This window comes from Bombus affinis, chromosome 4, assembly GCF_024516045.1.
Source record: "Bombus affinis isolate iyBomAffi1 chromosome 4, iyBomAffi1.2, whole genome shotgun sequence".
Lineage (NCBI taxonomy): Eukaryota > Metazoa > Arthropoda > Insecta > Hymenoptera > Apidae > Bombus > Bombus affinis.
In genome coordinates, this window is record NC_066347.1 from 16,009,751 (window position 1) to 16,028,960 (window position 19,210).

At 39.6% G+C, this 19,210-nt stretch overlaps 1 protein-coding gene across 12 annotated transcripts in view; it reads right to left on the bottom strand.

Moving 5' to 3' along the window:
* Positions 1 to 19,210, bottom strand: part of LOC126915809 (cell adhesion molecule Dscam2) — a 127,547-nt gene that overhangs the window by 8,962 nt on the left and 99,375 nt on the right. For 7 of the 12 annotated variants that reach the window (XM_050720829.1, XM_050720825.1, XM_050720823.1 and 4 more), the window contains exons 7-25: positions 18,590 to 18,873; positions 13,831 to 13,975; positions 11,596 to 11,747; positions 10,556 to 10,828; positions 8,611 to 8,910; positions 5,258 to 5,377; positions 4,655 to 4,828; positions 4,397 to 4,547; positions 3,912 to 4,060; positions 3,703 to 3,834; positions 3,177 to 3,477; positions 2,407 to 2,585; positions 2,159 to 2,328; positions 1,953 to 2,091; positions 1,711 to 1,828; positions 1,184 to 1,635; positions 926 to 1,107; positions 408 to 801; positions 11 to 154 (exon numbers count right to left, since the gene is read on the bottom strand). In XM_050720829.1, coding sequence (XP_050576786.1) covers positions 11 to 154; positions 408 to 801; positions 926 to 1,107; positions 1,184 to 1,635; positions 1,711 to 1,828; positions 1,953 to 2,091; positions 2,159 to 2,328; positions 2,407 to 2,585; positions 3,177 to 3,477; positions 3,703 to 3,834; positions 3,912 to 4,060; positions 4,397 to 4,547; positions 4,655 to 4,828; positions 5,258 to 5,377; positions 8,611 to 8,910; positions 10,556 to 10,828; positions 11,596 to 11,747; positions 13,831 to 13,975; positions 18,590 to 18,873 — 3,959 coding nt within the window. Of the gene's footprint in view, positions 1 to 10; positions 155 to 407; positions 802 to 925; positions 1,108 to 1,183; positions 1,636 to 1,710; positions 1,829 to 1,952; positions 2,092 to 2,158; positions 2,329 to 2,406; positions 2,586 to 3,176; positions 3,478 to 3,702; positions 3,835 to 3,911; positions 4,061 to 4,396; positions 4,548 to 4,654; positions 4,829 to 5,257; positions 5,378 to 8,610; positions 8,911 to 9,982; positions 10,268 to 10,555; positions 10,829 to 11,595; positions 11,748 to 13,830; positions 13,976 to 18,589; positions 18,874 to 19,210 lie in introns of all 12 variants that reach the window. The other 5 variants (XM_050720827.1, XM_050720824.1, XM_050720826.1 and 2 more) reach the window with 3 other exon arrangements.

Consider the following 19,210-nt stretch of genomic DNA (forward strand, 5'->3'; position numbering starts at 1 on the left):
AACAACTTACTGCTTCGCCAGCGAAGACCTACGATGACCACAGCGACAACTAAGGAAACAATGGCCACGATCAGAGGCAGTATCACTTTCACATCAGCGTAGAATGGCACGGATGAAGCAATTCCACGTTTCGACAGTTCTGGAGGAGGCGGTTCTGCAAGGTTTCAGGAACACAGTGCTTTTGGATATAATTCTTTCAACTTGAATATTGTCACCAGATTGATTCGTTTTGCTCTATTTCAAATTTTGTTAGAAGCTGTGAAATGTCTCTATCCTTTGTCCATTATAAATTAACTGCTCTTGATAATTGAGAAATGATAAATTTGTTGCTTATTATTCGAATTTTGAAATTCAGCTTTAATGATCAATTGGTTTGGAACGAAGAATAGTTATATCATCAAGCTTACCGCCTTCCTTTGTCAATGTTACGAATGTGAACTCCGCTTGATTGTTACCAGCTACATTGTGGGTTTCAATTTTCAGCTGGTAAACCGTACTCGGCTGTAAATTTGTCACGACAAATCTTCGTTGCATTTTCACGCTGTTTGAGACTAATGTCCAATGAAATTCGTTTATGGGTCTGTATTGAATCACGAAGAAAAGAATCGGACAGCCATTATCTGGCCACACGTGAAGTCGGAGGACTAATGTGGTCGAGTTTGGACTGAGAAAAGCCGCGGCTGGTGGTATTCCTGGTGCCTGTCCCTGTGTTCGAACTGAGAGGACTGGTGACGATGGACTGCTCCCAATTTTGTTGTGAGATGTCAAGTATAGTTGATATGTGTTACCACATAGGAGACCCTAGAAATTAATAGATTATATCAGTAATACGTTCAGTATAAAATATTCTTGAAACATTTTATTACGCTTTGGAAATCTTTTATTTTAAAGATATGAATATAGAATAAATGTACGTCTATTATACCTTTAATTCGTGACTTGTGGCATGACGAGATAGTTGCAACTCGTCTAAATTTCCATGTGTCGTTCGATAATGTAACGTGTAGCCTGTGAGTGAAGCACCACCATTGTGTCCAGGTTTCCAGTGCAACAAAATACTGCTTGATGTGGAACTCGTTACGTACAGAACGGGTGCACTAGGTGGTACTGTGAAAAAATTCCAATTAATCTTCTTACAACTTCAACTATTAATAACCATTTAGCCTTCAAAAATTAAACTTACCCTGTGCAGTCAAAGTATAATGTAACTTATCACTGCCTTGAGCGTTTTCCACCTGACAAGTATAATTTCCACCATCTTGTGATTGTAAATTCGACAGCACGAGTTCTCCAGACGGTAAAATTTGTATGTTTCTGGTAGCGTCAGTACGAATTTGTTCGGCTTGTCCTTTATACCACTCTCTAGTAGGGTCGCCAACTGCGTTGCAAGCCAACGTAGCAGATCCTCTCCATGGTCGCACTACGTGGCCTCCAAAAGATGTAATTCTCGCTGGTACACGATTTGTTGGAACCTGTGCGGCTACTCTGGAACTTTGACCTTCGCCTACACGGGTGCTACCAGTCACCCAAAATTGATATTCTACGTGTTGTTGTAAATCAGTCGCTTCGAAATAAGTGCTTGTTGCTGGCAGTGTTCTTTTACCGTGATTAAGTTCCTCTCGGCCATCTACGACCCTATGACATTTATATTTTTATAGTAATAAAACTAAATAGAAATTTATTTAACGATTTCAGTGTGGTTGTTTTTACCTCGTATACAGATTATATTTTGTAATAATTCCATTTGGTTCTAAGGGTGGGAGCCAAGAAATAAAAAGTGCCTGCGGTGAGCTTACCACCACTTTTATGTCCGCTGGACTGCCTGGCACTGTGAATAAATTAAAAATACTGCAATTATTACGTTTTTACTCATAAGATTATTTAATTTCAAGTTATTTCCTATAGATACTTCTACAATTGTGTAAACTTTCAATTAGATTGACAAAAATTACCATCCTCTTCTGTTTGGCAGTAAGTTACTGTTGTAGGTACTCCATCTCCAACTCTTGTAAAAGCTAATACTTGAATGGTATAATTTGTATATTTCCTCAGACCCGTAAGAATAATGGTTAGAACGTTAGTCTTACGAACCTAAAACAAAGTGACGTTGAAGAATCTCAGTTTAAATCTGTCTAAGTAAAAGAGATATTATGCTTACTTCCATTTCATCGACACTGCGCCACATATCCGCCAGGATAGGTTCATAATGTAACTTGTACCCCTGAATAATACCATTGCTGTGCGTATTAGGTGGTGGCTGCCAAGATACTTGAAGTGATTGTGAAGTTAACGCAGCGCATCTTACATCTTCGGGTGGCATGCTGGGCACTAAATAAATTAATTTTTGTAATTAAATATACCTTTCGAAATACACAATTATTTGACATATTAAAAAATATCATTTACCATCTTCCATTGTCTGTGTGAACAAAGGTTCGGAAAGTGGACCAGATCCAACTTGATTATACGCTTGAACCACTAAAGTGTACTTTGTATAGGGTCGAAGGCCTGTTAGCCGAAGTTCTGCACCCCCTTCTTCTCCGTCTCCGGACACAGAACTGAAGTTATACGAGGGATTCGCCGAGCTGAAAGAAGATTGCTAGCGTAATGGAGTTCTGAACTTGAATAGTTCAATGCGCTTCAAAACATTTGTATAATTAGAATTGAAATGTAGTGGCGACAAAAAGGATTTGTATATCATTGTATTTATTACAGCATTTATATTCTAATTAATTAAGTCCAAATATATTAAACATATTAAATTTGATGGTACTTTTATACGACTACAAAAATTTAATACTATGAAAATGAAGTGTGGCACCTGACAAAAAAATTTTATTTAAGAAAATTTCTAGTATCTTTAATTTCTGTTCAATATATTTCGATTCTTTTAAACAAAATATTCATCATGTTACTTCGATGAGCGTATTTGTAATTAATACATTGCAGAAGAGTTATATCTAATTAAATCATGAAGTACTGGACCCCATAAGAAAGTTTTTATAGAACCGGTTGATTTTCATTAGACATAGGTCATTTTTCATAATTCCGAAATTATAAAATATATGTAAAATTTACTAACATAAAATGTTTACTTATAGAGTGACAACTTTTGTGCGTGAATTTTAAACTACAACGACTGTACAAGACAGATTACTCTGCTTCGATATTCCTACCTTGTTTCCCTGTAGCCAACATTGAATCCCTGAATGTCACCGTGTCGGAGTTCAGGCAGTGGTGGCGACCAAGTAATTAAAATTTCAGAGGAGGACAGAGCCCTAGCTTCAAGATTAATCGGGGGTCCAGCCGGTCTTTGTGGCTCGGTTCTGACAATCAGTTCTGCCGAGGGCACTGATCTACCCGCTGGTCCTTCGGCTATTACGCGTATAGTGTATCTAGTTGCCGGTTTTAATTCGTCTATTAGAGCTGCATACGAAAGAGGCGGCCCGGTGAATTCTTGTTGTTGCCACATTCCAGCTGTATAATACAATTTATTCAATAAATGTTGATACATATCACTAGACTTGGAGTGTTTATGCAAATTTAAATTTTGATCAATTATAAATCAAAATTTGCTTGATCTACTAAACATTACAACGAGCAATGTGATCTAGAATGACAATAATGATAAATATTTTATTATTAGATTTTTTCGTTTTTTTACTATGATATATTTTCTTTAAATAATTGAAAAATATTCACCATCGCCTTCTTTATATTGGAGAATATATTTAGTCACTTCACTGGTGTCTTGTGATTTATGTTGCCATTTAACGTTAATGCTTCGGCTGGCAACCATGGCAGTTTCTAAAGAACTTGGCGGCTGTGGTGGCTCTAGATTAGAATGAAATTGATCGTTCTTTAAACGAATATTTTTTTAGTAATATCTATTTTCATCGATGAAATTATACCTTGTACGAGGAGTTGCACTAACTGTTGATCACGACCATACAGATTGCTTGCTTGGCAAAAGTACGCGCCACTGTCTGAGGCTTCCGCCGAAGAAATTTGTAATTGTGCAATCACACCATCCGGTGTTACCTCTCGTTTCACCGTAACTCTTTACACATGATAAAGTAACCGTAAAAAATTTAGTCATAATCCTATGTATAATTAATATCTAATAGAAAAACAATTGGAACGCAACTTCTATGAATTGAAATTCTTTCTAATATAAACACTCGTGTACGTACATATTCATCTTACACAAAACACTCGCCAATAAATGACAAATCATCTCATACAGAAATAAAAAAAAAAAAAATTGATCAAAATTTAATTAAAAGTTAATAAAACTTTAAAACAACTTTTTTCTATCACGCGTTTAAAAATATAAGTTCCTAGCAATATATCAAAGAGTTTCATTCGACAGTATTCAAGCTAATCCCAGCTTTACCGATAGTTCGTCGAGGGATTTAACTCAATTTTTCCTCCTTTCAACCAGGTGACTGCGACCGGTGTGTCGCCGTGTACCTCGCAATGCAAAGTTGCTGTGTCACCCTTCTTCACGGTGACGAGCCTCGATGGTGCCGCGAAATATGGAGAAGCTACCAAGACATCAAAACGAGAACATAATGCATTTTACGTTGATTTTACTGATATACAATTTATTATATGATTATTCGATTTATACGTTCAACACAAAGGTACTTACAGTTTACTTTTAGCTGAACTACTTTGCCAATACCACTCCCAATGCCATTGCTCGCTTGACAGAGGTAAAATCCTTCTCTGTCTTCTTTCACGTGTTGCAATAGCAGCGTACCATTACTGAGGATTTTCGTGTACGCTCTTTCCCGCAACTCCTCGTATTCACCGGATTTGCTTCCTATTTTGTTGAGATAATGAGATATATCGAATCTGTTTTGTCCAACTTTTTATTATCCAACTAAGAGCAACGTTTATTCGAGGTCTTCTGATAGAAATTCATAATAAAAATGGTACGAACTTTTCCAACAACTCAATGCTTTATACAAGTTCATTACGTAAATCAGAAACAAAAAGGACTTCCGATAAGATATAAATGAGCGCTTTAAACTTCACAGATTTCTTGAAACTTTATAACATTCCAGAATCTGCGATCTAAAGTTGAGAGAACAGTGAACAACGCTAAAAAAAAATATATTAAATAAATTCTTGAAATTTCTTTTTATCGCTACGATGTTAACAATAAAATCCAATTATGTAAATCGACTTGAAAAAAATTGCAAATGAAATATTGTCAGCCCTTAATGGATTAACGTAGCAAATTTCTTACCCGTGGCCTTTTTCCAAACGATAGTAGGTGTAGGCACGCCCTGCGCTTGGCAGTGCAAAGCGACGTGCTTGTTTCTTTCGACGCTCACGTCCGCCGGTTCCACGATCCATCGCGGAGGTACTGAAAACCAGAGCGGACAGCTTTAGACAAGTCGTTGTAATACTTCCGTGTACGTTATTTTTACTGGTCGTTAGCGATTTAGAGACAGGTACGTCGTGAGAGAGTCGTGAAAAGCGCGGTCAAAGGACGAGCTCGTCGACGGTATGGCGCTATATCGTCGTAAACGCAGTATCGAGATACATATGTACAAAACGAGAAAGATACACTGTACAAAAGTGAAAGTACGAAGAGAACGGAGAACGACGGCGCCTGTCGTCGACGAGAAACGATCGTTCCTTTTTTTCGTTCTACTCTTTACTTTTCTTTTCGACTTCGTTTCTATTCGAAAATGATTTATCTGAGAGGTCGAGCGTTCGGTATCGGAAAAACAAGCCGCGGAAAGATTCGACACGCGACTAAACAAATTTTGACAAAATCTCGAATTTCCGTAATAATGGTGGAAAAAATGGTAAATTTACATAATGAAAAAGTGGCAGAGACATTAAGAGATAAAGTGAATGAAGGTTCGTAGGTGAGGTTTAGTATGGAAGTGGGGTTTTTAACTGTCGATGCGAGACGTCCGCGACGTACAAGCCTTCGACCGATTCTCTTGGATCGCTTGGAACAAATAAACGACTGGAATTGTTTCTCTGCTTCTACTAAAGGATCATCAATGTAAAGCGGTTCGATCGATACACCATCAACGTACATACGTAGCCCAAAAAGGAGACAGACGAAAAGAAAAAAAAAAGAAGAAAAAATTAGAGAGAGAGAGAGAGAGAGAGAGAGAGAAAAAAAAGAGAATGAGGTACACAGTGCAGTATGAAGCATCTATCTGAGATCTCTGTATATCTAGCTACGGCTCAAACGAAATCGCCACTAAATGTGTGCATCGTCTAAATTGCGACAAACACCGGATATGAGCGAGTTTCCAAAACGGTATAAATGATCCGTGACGGTACGCCGCGCATCGACCAGTGTCGAGAGTTTGAGGTTTACTGTATTTTTGGGTGTACTGTTTGGCGGGTTCTACTTTTTACGGTGGTGAAAAACGCTGCACAAGCGAGATACTGTGAGTGGGAGTTCCAACGTTTTACAAGACGGCAAATACCGGCCACGCATTAACGCGTGCGACAATATAATATATATATAAATATATATATATGTGTATGTAGACCAAATGTATGTAAAGATTGTGTGTATAACGTGTTATTAAATATATAAGATACTCGTTCAATTGTGGCGTGAAACAAGTAGAACTCTCGGAAGAAGAAAAGGCGCAATTGGGCAGGAAATGTGAGGTTGTTGGATGAGAGCATGTCGGCGGAAAACCGAAAGATATATATCGTGGATAGGCGAATAATAATATATATATGTATATATAGATATATCAAGTACCCGCTTCTAACGACTAGTTCGACGAATACGAATTTAATTAATAATAAATACGTACTACTAGCCTACATTACCGGAAAATTCGCGTTGGAAACACATGGGGCGCGTGTTCCTTTACTTTCGACATTGCGGCATGCAATGCATCTATATTTCTGCGGATACGTTCACATAGCGCAGCACTTTGTGTGCCTATATATTTGCCTTATTATCCATTCTCGTTTCGCGTACGGTCGGATGAAACTAATTCGAGTTCGTTGCGACTCGTGCCCCGTGTATTTCGCGACCGCGAAGGAAAGATAAAAAAGAGCGTGACAGAGAGATAGAAAAGACAGTGAGAAAAGCATGCAGAAGTGTAATGAAAAAAGGTTGCCTTCCAACGAGCCCAAAGGAGAGCCACAGCGCATAGGTTCTGTGAAGATTTTTGATCGTGAGCAGAGTGGCACGTGCTCGTACTCGGTTAATCAGAAAACACTTAAAATATATATATATATATAGAAGTAATAATAATAATATATGTACACAAACACGTAAGGTATATGTATATATAAATATATGTATATGCAGACAGAAAAAACGACAGCTATGTCAATAGTAAAAAGAGAACATGCAAATAAAGTGTGTATGATGCTCACATACACGCACGCACGCAGGCCAGAAGAGAGTTTTATTTTTGTTCGTACACATCGCCATTATCATTTTTTTTTATAGTTTTGCTTGGTTGGTTGGTTGCTCCGTTTTAAAGAAACGAGTAAAAATAAGGAAAGGTGCAAACTGTTACCTTTATTATTCGGTCAAGTCAAGCAAACCTCGGGGGTCCACGAGATACCGACGCATTCCCAGAGAGCCAAAGCAACGTAAATGTAATACACACTGTGTCTGAGGGAACAAGGAGATTTCTTTGGATTTCTAGGAGAAAAGGACGGACTCGATGATTCAAGAAGGTTCAATGATGAAACGTGCGTGATCTCGCTACGAATAGACTCTGTATTCTTGATCAATCGAACAGGCCACAGTAACGTGTATTGCTATATGTAAGAGAATTATTGGTTTTAATGGTTCGTCTTTAATCCGTGCGAGAACACTACGACGATTAACGATGGTTATGCAAGGATCGAATTAGTAAAGCGTTATGACGTGATTCGATCGTTATGGATGTTAAATATGGACGATAGATTATGGCGATTTGGATAGAGGTGGATCTGGTGAATCTCTCCGGATGTACAGTTGGGATCGGGACAAAAGTTGGTCTCGACCTCGACGTTATTTCTTTCACAGAATATATATATATATTTCTCACTGAGTTATTCTATTTATCTGTTTAGCAGATATTAAAAATTCTCTTTATATCGATCAAAATAGATATGTAATCTCCGATTGGCAAAAAATGTTCAGGTACATCTACTAAATGTGCAGATTCACTTTGTCAAATGTCTACCAAAAACCAAACACGACAAACACGAACTCTAAATAGATACGTAAAAAACTCTTACAGCAAATTCAATTGTCTAAAAATTTTACCAACAAAAAGCAAAGTAACAAGTACGAATTTTATTTGAGACCATATACTAAAAATATTACATTAACCTAAGGAAAATAGGAAACAAGAATAACGAAAAGAACGTATTAGCTTGCTAGGAACAAACCACAATTACCTGGGATTTAAGGAGAGAAAGAAACAAAAATGGGCGAATGAAAAATTCTTCGAAAGGAGAATAAGAAGATAATTTCATAGCGCGTATACGTAAGAGGATAAAAGATATTACTGATATTTCCGTCGAGATCGATGGGAAATGCTGGTATAAGATCAAAATTGGAAGTTTCGGGATGATGATGGAAAAGGTCGCCGATCATCTAGTTACCTTTTACCTGTAGCTTGGCCGTGTACCTGACCTCGGCGGCGGGGTTCGCGGCGACGCAGGTATAGTCGCCGGAGTGCTCGGCCGCGAGGTTCGTTATACTGAGGAGACTCGAATAAGGATCCAGTTGGGAGATGTTTGCGACGGAGGCGAGATTCGGCGGCAAAGGGAAAGGACTTTGGCCGTCTTTTAGCCAGGATATAGTTAAGGGTGGGTCACCCGCCGCGACCCCGCACACCGTCCGCGTCCGCATCCCCTCGGATAGTCCCTCTTGAAACGTAAATGGCTCAATAATAGGGGGTACTGGAAAAGGTCAAGAGAGAAGAGAGAACCATACGTGAGAGCGAGAAAAAGATGGCACCAAAAAAAACGCAAGAACCTTTTTTTTGTACCAGGTACATGTGTTCTTTATATATATATGTATAAATATATATATAGATGTTTTTCTTCAATATAGTAGCGGTATGTTCATATATATTATATATATAGACAGTAGTACGTCCATGTATATGTATAGATATATATATAGAATATAATATGTATATATATATATGTAGAATATGTACAATAGAGGCAGTATAGTAACGTAGCAATGTAGAGGAGAGAGAGGGTGGCCCCGCCGCGGACCTGCCCCTGCCGCCCTACAACACCTTGTACACTTATAACTTGGCATCGCACACTCACGCTGCATACGGTCGTTCCCAACGCAAGAGCTAGCATTCGCCGACTCTTCGAAAATTTAGTTTCATACAGATAACAGATTTTTGTTTAGAAAATACTTTATACAAATTTACATTCGTACATATAAGCGATGCACTTACGTTGTTAATTTTTATCCAAATGTAAAATCTCTTTTCAAAGAGTCGAGACAAGGATGGAGGAGAAAACACAGGATGTGATAATGGCAGGTCTCGTGCAGGAGGATGAGCCACGCTAAGCGTGAGCCGTCATTAAGTACCCGTCATCAGGTCTCTACGTTCCTGAATGACGTCCGATGGCTTTATATCAGATAAAAAAAGACTCCTTCTCGAATGAACGCGTAAGAATTTAACGAGCTGTGTGATCACGCATCTTCATTGTATCGGTTCACGTTGAAAGCTATTTACAGCGGTGAGACAGCACTAACACACATCGAAATTTTCAGATGAAGCGAAAACGAAGAAACGTGTGCGAATAGAGACTGTGGAAAATGTTTTGTACTCGCTATGACTTCCACGGAGGCGCAAGAGAAAGAGAACAGCACTTCGAGATCCTCACGCGGTTCATTCGCGAGTGTGGGCAACCGTGTACGCACTCACGCGATCGACACTCGTACGGATTTCGGGCGGTCAGGCGGTCGTCAGGCAAAAATGAAGGGGGCCTAGAGGAGGATTACCATGAACCACAAGCCGCTGCGTGTGTGATACCTCTGCGGCCAGATTACGGGCCACGCACGAGTAGTTGCCGTTGTGATCTGGAGATAAACTTTCAATCATCAGTATGCTATTGTACTGGTCCATATTGGTGACACTGACTCGCTCCGACGGTCCCATAGATCGTCCGTCCTTGAGCCAGGAGATCGAGAGCGGCAGATCGCCTCTTGTCACCGAGCAAGTCAATGTAGTTCTTTCGCCGAGATGAAGATCACGATCTGCCGTGAATGGGCTAATTTTGGGAGGAACTGGAATAATAACAACAACGACACCTCGTGAACTCGAGAAGCATAGACGAAGATAAACACGTCGCATCTGGCAATCCTTCGCTGCTCATCGTGGAATCCTAGAAATTATCTTCTTCTTTTTCTCATTTTTTCTTTTTTTTGGGCGGTTCTTCCACCTTGCGATTTAGGTCATATTCGATTTAGGTCTTCGTCTTTGCCACGAGACAATAGTTAAGACTTGGTATCGTCTTCTCGGCATCAAAACACCTGTAACAATCGTACAATAGCGGCACGAACGAAATGCCTTACCGATCACTGCGACGTCTCCCGATCTTCTCGCGTTGTGTCCTTGTTTGTTCCTTGCTGAACACGTGTACACCCCTGCGTCGCCCTTCTTCTGTACGCTCGTGATGACCAAAGTGCCGTCCTTAAGCACTTTCTGCCGGAGATCGTCTGGTAATTCGCGATTTGCCCGCTCCCACTTGATTTCCTCGATCGGGTAGCCAGCCACTGGACACTTCAAGCGAAGAGTTTCGCCGGCGACGGCAGTTACCTTTGGAATTAGTCGAATGTATGGAAGACCTGAAGGGAAAATCCAGCGATTAATATATTAAGATTTATGGATTATGGAAGAAAAGTAATTTATCGGTAGTTTCGCTGATTTAAAATAATTACAACCAGATCCAATAAATTGGAAATATTTATTTATGCAATTCTGAAATCTTAGAATCGGAGCTTTTAAGTTAAAAATTATGAATGTTTTAATTTTGCAAATTTTGAAAATTTTACCCGAAGCTTCTACAAGTCAGAATGAAAAATTTTCTTATTGCAGGAATATACGAAATTTCGTAGCAAGATAACTTCGAAAGATGTGTGTTATCGTTGCAGTGAGAAGTGGAATTGGTCTGACTATGAACACGGTAGTACTACTTTTACACTGCTGGAATAAAATTCTCTTGTCGGCAACAAAATTTTGCATGAAAACATAAAATCAAATGCAAATTTCGCACAGAATGTATGAATAGCAAAGAATGACAAAATTTTGTTACTTCGAATAGATGAAATATTCAACTGAACGCATGAGCAAACGGCCTAACATCATACGCGGTAATGCTACTTATTCGTTCATAGCTGATAACGCAGTGACGTATTTTAACCATTTTTCGTGGCTCTATTTACTCGTGTAACTTATTTCCATTTTATTTAAATAATTTTCAGCTGCGAAGGGCGTCATAGAGTCAGAAATCAAAGCTCAAACGTAAACCATAAATTGGACAAACTCTAACAGGACATCAATTTGCTAAACATTATTCACGAAGTTCGGTCACCGGATTTAGCATGAAATTTACCGTAAACGTTGAGGCGTGCAGCGTGAGTGACTTTCCCTGCTCGATTTTCAGCTGTGCAAGAATATTCTCCTCCATCCTCCACCATCACATGACTGATATTGACGTGCGATATAACATCGCCGTGAACTGTCACGTATTGACCGATAACGAACCTTCGGACATGGATAACAAATTCTCCTTTAATGAACCGTAAATTATTTCTAGATTATATCTAATATAATATTTCTAATATAATTTATAAATTATTTTTGACATAATATTTACAGATAGACGAAAATTGGCAAAGAAATGCGCAAAACTCTAGAGAAATGGCCCTCAAAATCGGTAGATATCTGGCATTGATGTCGAGTAACTGATACAGTTTCGCTTTTTTCGATAACGCCATGTATATCTCAATATTGTTTCTCTGTTTCCTTTCATTAACTTCAACGAATCACTTAGATACATATTTATAGGATACATTCAGTCATATCTGTCCTAACCCATGGACGATCATGCGTTCTACCGAGTCTCTACAGCATGTGAAACCAGTATGTAAAAGAACAGAGCTTTTCCGTAAAAATTCTCATTGACAAAATAATCAGCGATGCAATAAACAAACCTCAGAAATCCCTATAAACTTGCACCACCCATACGTCATTCGTTGATCTTTTTTTCCAGCTTATATTATCATTTAGCAGAATTCCGAAAGGACGAACGAATATTTCCATCGAGAACGTTCCAAATTGAAGCTATATTTCACGAGCAAAGCTCTCTACGCAATTTCAGCAAAATCCTCCAAGTTAATGAACAAAGTTTTTTTTCAATTAACGATTAACTTTGATGGGGGAGGGAACACAGTAACTTTCTACTTCCAATACAGCGCAGAGAGACCACTTTTCAATTACCGCGTCGCAATGCGCGTTCTCGACCAAAGCGGCCCGATTTCAATGAAATTGCTAATTTCACGTGTACCGAGAGTCGCGGGAAACAGTTTGTGCGACGAGAAGCGAATTGCACGCGTTTCGCCCGAAGCTGCAGGATCGTATAGGATGGCTTTTCACAGAAAGGGGAAGGAAATGGTCGAGAACGAGGCGGTATAACAACGAAGTGGCACAGGAGAAGAATCACAGAGCGTCTTTTATGTCGATCTGTCGTTAAACCTTACGAGGGTCTCGCGTCATATCCTCTCGTGTCCGTCCTCTCGTACCTTTGCCTTCTCTATCCTCGACGAATGACGGCCCGTGTCGTCGCAATAAATATTCCCCGGCTTCTTGCTGGGATATTGCACTTGAAATTGAAATTGGCCTGGCTGCAGATGCGACCTCTTGACTATCGCCGCCAGGAGATTGCATTTTAATTACGAGGCATCAAGCACGCGTTAAAACAATTGTTCCAGAGTTACGATCGTATGCTTTATGCGACGATCAAAGAAGCAGTAGCGTATTTTATCAGTCGTATGCGGAAGTAATGGTTGTCACGTTGAGTATCGTTGAATTGAGATTTAGCACGGGCACGTGACAAATTAACCGACTAGCGGAAATAGTTTAAAATTAAACGATCAATATTAAGCAGACAGTTATAGAAATGAAAGAAATTTAATCGAACAAAATATCTCGTCGGAGTTTTGCATAATTTAACACGAGCGTGTTGACAAATTAATCAGCTAGTTGGAATGTTTTAAGATTAAACGGTCGATAGTTGTAAGAAATAGGAAAGATTTAACAAGCTGGAATATATTGTTAGTTGATAAATTATTACGCAAGACGACCTTGATAACTTATAATAGGTAATAAATCAAATTAAGTTCGATACTTAATGTAGCAACACTGAATACTTGGAGTAAGAATATTCGTTTCTTGCTTCTTTTCTATCTGTTAATTTGATAAAATGTATTTATATAATTCTTGTCTATAACCTGCAACCTACAATTTGTCGATTCGTTACTATTATTAATATAACAAAATTAAATTTGATGTTTGACAAATCTATCATTTTTAATTTATTTCTTGATCAAAAAGCCATTATATGATTGTTACAGTTAGATAAGTTAAATTAAAAACCATACGAGCAAAATCTACACTTCAGTCTTTACACAACCTCTCGTACAATTCTATATCCGGATCGAATTAATTAAGTAACTTATAATTTGCCTTGCAGCGTCTAATCGATATATGCAACAATTAACGACCAATTATACCTTGCATTACGTTGAATACACCGGTATTTGGTTACGTACAATTAAATGAAGCTTACCTTCCGTTGGTTGGCAGAGGAAAGCCGTCCAAGGCCCAGGAGACTTGTGGTGTTGGATTCCCAGCAGCGGAGCACTTCAAGGATACAGCCGGGCCCGGTTGCAACGTTTGTTCGATAAACGAATAGAGCAGCATCGGTGGTGCGTCTGCGAACAAAGAAAACAAGACCAGGACACGTATATTTCTCGGTATCCTTCGTTTTTAACATTCTTCCCCTTTCCAACTACCCTCGCACTTTGCTCGCGTTTTATACGACTTCAAAGAAGCATTTGAAGCACACGCGGTTATGAAACGGCCAGAGAAATATCGAAAGAAATATCGAGCACAGAGGAAGAGAAATTCTTTTTTTTTTTTTTTAACGTTGCTACTCGACACAGATTGGACTTTCGATCGCGGTGAAGTCCCTCCGTTTCCATCGGTCGATTCAAAACGAGGATGGAGAAAGGCGGAACGGAAAGCAGAAGAAGAAAGGTCGAGTCAGCTCGACCAGAGAATAGCCATTCGATTCGTAAATGACCGCGACGCGATCGGATCCATCTCGTTAAAAACGATACGCGGGAAGGTTAGGGAGCAGCAGGTAAGGGTTGAATTGGATAGCAGATAACGGGAGAAGTAGAAATCCCCGTTTGCTCGGGGAAGAAGAAAGAACAAGAGGCAAGAGCGTGAAAGACCACGACGGATTCTTGATTCTGAAAGCCGCCACGCCTGCCTGCCTGCCTGCCTGCCTGCCTGCCTGCCTGGCTGACTGACTGTCTCCCGTGCATCGCGATAGAAAACGAAAGACAATGGGCTCTCTGCGACGGAAGCGCGTCAGAATATTTTTCTCTCTCGATGTTTCTATCTCGACGACACGACGACTGGTGGAAAGGGGTCTAGGAAGGATGAAACGGAGAAAGAAAGAAAGAAGAGTAGAGGATAGAAAGTAGAGGTAGTGGAAAGGCAAAGAAGAACTGGGAAAGTCCAAGATCGAAGTCGAGCCTCTCTCGGTCGACGCCGAGGGACGGAGCTCGCAGGATGAGAGACTTTCCATAATTAAAAGTGTCGATTTCTTCGTCATTAAAAATGCTCGAGCGTCCCGTTACAAAAGACAGTTCCGTCGTCTAGAAACGAAGAGACAAGCGGGTGGATAGATACGTAGATAAATAAGAAGATAGAGAGAGAGAGGGAGAGAGAGAAGAGAGAAGGAGGAACAGATGACTAAAACACTTTTGTCTATGATGAATACAGGCAGGAAGTAGAAACTATGCTCGCGGATCCGTGTGGAAATTGATGAATCTCGTCTCGATGCCTTCGAGCGATCGTCAATACGTAGTCGCGAAACCGCGACACTTCGTCCGCTGGTTTCAATAAAACAGAATTTCTACCTGATGTTTATTCAGTCTGTCTGCCTTGGGAGAATCGTGAAGGAAGCAGGGAAATCGCGAGGCGAGTGTCGAAACGTTATGTGGTAGTTGGAAAATGTGGAGCTTTCCTGTAAATGGTCCTGAAAATGGTTCGTAGTAGTATAAGTCTATAATAATTCATAATATACAACTGTATAGAGTATACCGCTACAATATTTTAGTATACACAAAAAAAGAGATGCTATAAATATAGCGTTCTGAAATTAACTGCTAATCACTGAGTGATAATTAAAATAGATGTAAGATAAAAGTGAATAAAATATATGTATATGAAACAGATATGTACAAACATAAAAGACGTGTAATTGGAAAAAGATACGAAGGAATAATACGCGAGCATCGAGAGCTTTTGCTAGTTGGAACTATGGGTCATTTAAAAATGTCCACAGAATTAATCAATGTAACTGTGAATTTTTTAGGAGACTGTTATTTTTACGAACATCATCATAACGGTTATTTTACGTTGAATACTTTGTATGCTTTTACACATCGTGTATACTCTATGTATTTTTCTATCTCAATGTCTAAATATGCGCGCTCTAATTATACATTATACACAAGCTTAAATAAGTTACAGCTTTGCTTCCTACTAATTCGTAACAACGTTTATTACATTAATTAAACGTTTCCAACATCACATCCATAGAAATCTCTTTTTCCTGTATTTCACAGCATGAAAGAATTTTGAGAAAGACGAACAAATTTCAGCGAGGAAAAAAATGTCCCAGTTGTCGACGTTACAGCTTCGTCGAAGTGTATTCACGAGGCCGTGAATCTTCATTCACGCGGCTCGACAAAATACGAGGCAGCCTGGCGTAGCCACATCCACGAGAAAGGCGAAATTTCATAATGCACTATAGTTCATAATTTTCGCAGGAAAAGTAATAGTTTAGTGCTCTTGCGATCGTACTTTTTATATACGCAAACTCGGCCTTCTTTTTCTTTCTTTACGTCACCACGAAGGCAAGAAGAAATTCGAAGCACCACGAGAGTGTTCCTGTCGAAGTCGAGAAAAGCGATTCGTAGGTTACCAGGCGTTCGATCGGAACGCGATTGGTCTCTATTCGGTTGCAGCTCGTCAACGAAACGACTTTTTTCCGCTAGCCTCTTGGCTCGTGGCATTACAGGCAAGTCATCTCTTTCCCTTTTATTCCTACATTTTTCCTAGTCGTAAAATTGTAACGAACCGGTAATCCTCCCTCTCTCTCTTCCTGTCTCTCTAAACTCCTTGGATATATATATATATATATATTTTGGCCTCTCTCTGTTGCTCTGTGTCCAGACCACGGTAGGTCCTTACCACGGGTGTATGGCTTGCTCGAATTCCCTTTGACGTAAATTCCGTGCATTACCGACGCTGACGAGCGAGAGACGCTAACTTCATTGTTGTTTCAAAGGCTCTCCTCTGGCTGGTTTCCTCCGCGTCCCTCGCCAACGGCATGTTCCTCTTTCATGCGCTACTCCTCATCCATAGGTGGGCGGTCCAGATATAGGGCAAACGGTCCAGAGAAAGAAGAAGGGAGAGAGGCAAAGGAAGGAGAGAGAGAGAGAGAGGGAGACGCTTCGTGGTGGTTACCAAAGAGTAGAGGGGAAAGGGGGTTGACAGTGGTAATAGTGGCGAGTATGGAGGAGGTAACGAAAGGGATGGGAAGAGGTAAAGCGGCGTAAAAGAAGCCTCCTCCACTTCAAAGCGGAGATCTCTGTTCTCTCGACGTAACGGTCCACGTGGTTGACATGCTCTTTTCATGATAATCGAGTTCCTGGTAATACGATCGGTAACGTTCACTGCCGATCACGCGAACCTACTTTGGAGAGCGCTACGCTTGCATCGCTTCTGACACGTAACCGTGTCGCGTTCTCGAAAAGGGGTGAGAGATCAATTCTCACAGGTATCGATCGGGTGAAAGTATTTCGGGGGCAATGGGGCTCGATTTCCAACGATCGATGAACAGAACACTTGCAATGATGGAAGCTTGTAAGCGGCGAGGGGAATCGCGATTACAAGCTTGGTCTGGGTCTGCCAATTTGGTATTATACTCGATGTGTCTTTAATGGTGTAGTATTAACGAAGCATGTTACGCAATACGTAATTGCGTATTAAATCGTTTTGATATCATCATTCGTTGAATTTTAATTTTTCTGTTTTTATATCGATACGTATTGGACGTGAGTACCTCCGAAAAATTACGCAAATTAGTTGTAACGATGTCGAGGGTTGGAGCGAATCAATTGGAAATTCGAAAAAGTCCAAGACTGTTGAAATAATATCTATTGAACGTAAAATTCGAGCACACGCTGCTAAATTACTAAATTAGATTTGATGAATGAATTTTTAATAAGAAATCGGTTAATTCTTGAATAATTTCTTAGAACGCCTGCTTGTTTCAATCGAGGTATCACTTGTAATTATCAGAGAGCTAAAATTTGTAAACTGTTTGTTGTTCAATATAGCGACACTTGAATCGATTAGTATTTTTAATTAATTTTATGCCAGTCGAAGTGGAACGCAATTATTAAAATCAAATTCTAGAGCAATCAAATATATCGATAATCAAAATCAGAGGTAAAACAGTAAAATTTATTAATTCCATACAAATTGCTTGGTTAATAAAAAAATTAATTCAAAATTAATATTCTAATTGTATAGTTTTTTTTTCTAGACGAAAATAAAAGCCGTTGTTTATTTTACATACATTTGCAATGGAACGAGGTCGCGGATTCTGGACGTCACGTCGTATCAATTTATTAAATTTCCTCCCTGGTAGAATGGCAAGCGTGATGCATTTCCATGCTAATTAGACCGCGTGAATTTTCACGGAAGCGATAAAGTTTCGAGACGCAGAAAATGAATCTTCGAGAATGACCTAATTTGCTTTGTGCCCGACCAAGGTTGATAGTTCCGCGAAAAGTGAATTTATACGTATGCATAGACCTATTGAAAGCCCCCTCATTTGCAATTCCGATCGAAACTGCACCGCAACTTTCCATGTAATTTTCCTTTGTGCAGTCCAAGTCGAAATGAAGCCGAGTATGTGGAATTTGGTAATTGAGATCGAGCGAGTCGAATCGAATGGAATACCGTACGTACGAATATATGCTGTTGCGCATTTGCGTGTTTCTGCATACGAAAATTACGTAACTTAAAGTAGCTATTCGATCGAATACCTTTTTCCAAGTGGTATTCGTTAAATTTTCAAAAACGACGCGAAATTTACACAGGTAATTGGAAGAAGATCATTTCTGAAGAGATTTTCCCAAAAAGGTGAATTTAATCCTGTTATGAGCCCCGAACCTATAATATTGCCCCGGTTTCCATTATGGAAAGGTATAAGAGATAAATGAACATTCCTTACGTACCGCCCAATTGTAGTTCCGCTGAGGCCTGTGCAGTGTCACCCTCCGCTCGTCTGACGATACACTGGTACATTCCACGATCTTCTCTGCTGATACCGTTCAGCCTCAATAATTCTGATTGTCTGCCGGAGCCTGGAAGCTGGCGACCATCCTTGTACCAGGTAACAAAGTGTGGTCCAGCTTGTGGATGCGTGCTGACCTCGCATCTAAATTCGGCATTACCTCCTAAATGGACGCTTAACAACGGTGGCGTCACTTCGATGTGTAGCGGAGCTGTCACGATGAGCCTGAAGAACGATTATTTACTTTGTAACATTGGTTTATTCCTTCCAAATGCAGGTTTCATTAAGGATTTAATCAAAGACACCTTTTATTTTATCATTTAATTGGTCATGAATTTTAAATCGCAAACGTTTTAGTAATCTTATCGAAATACCAACGCTTTGTGCTTTCCTTATCTTACTATCTTTGTAATAAAGTACCGGACGAAATAAAGGCGTTAATAATTTCTTTGTAATAAATTATCAACATATTATTTGTAAAGTTAAATATGTAGATAGAGTATTTGCAGGGAGTCCACGGTCTATGGGCATAATTACCAGAAGCAAAGCTTTAATTAGTCGA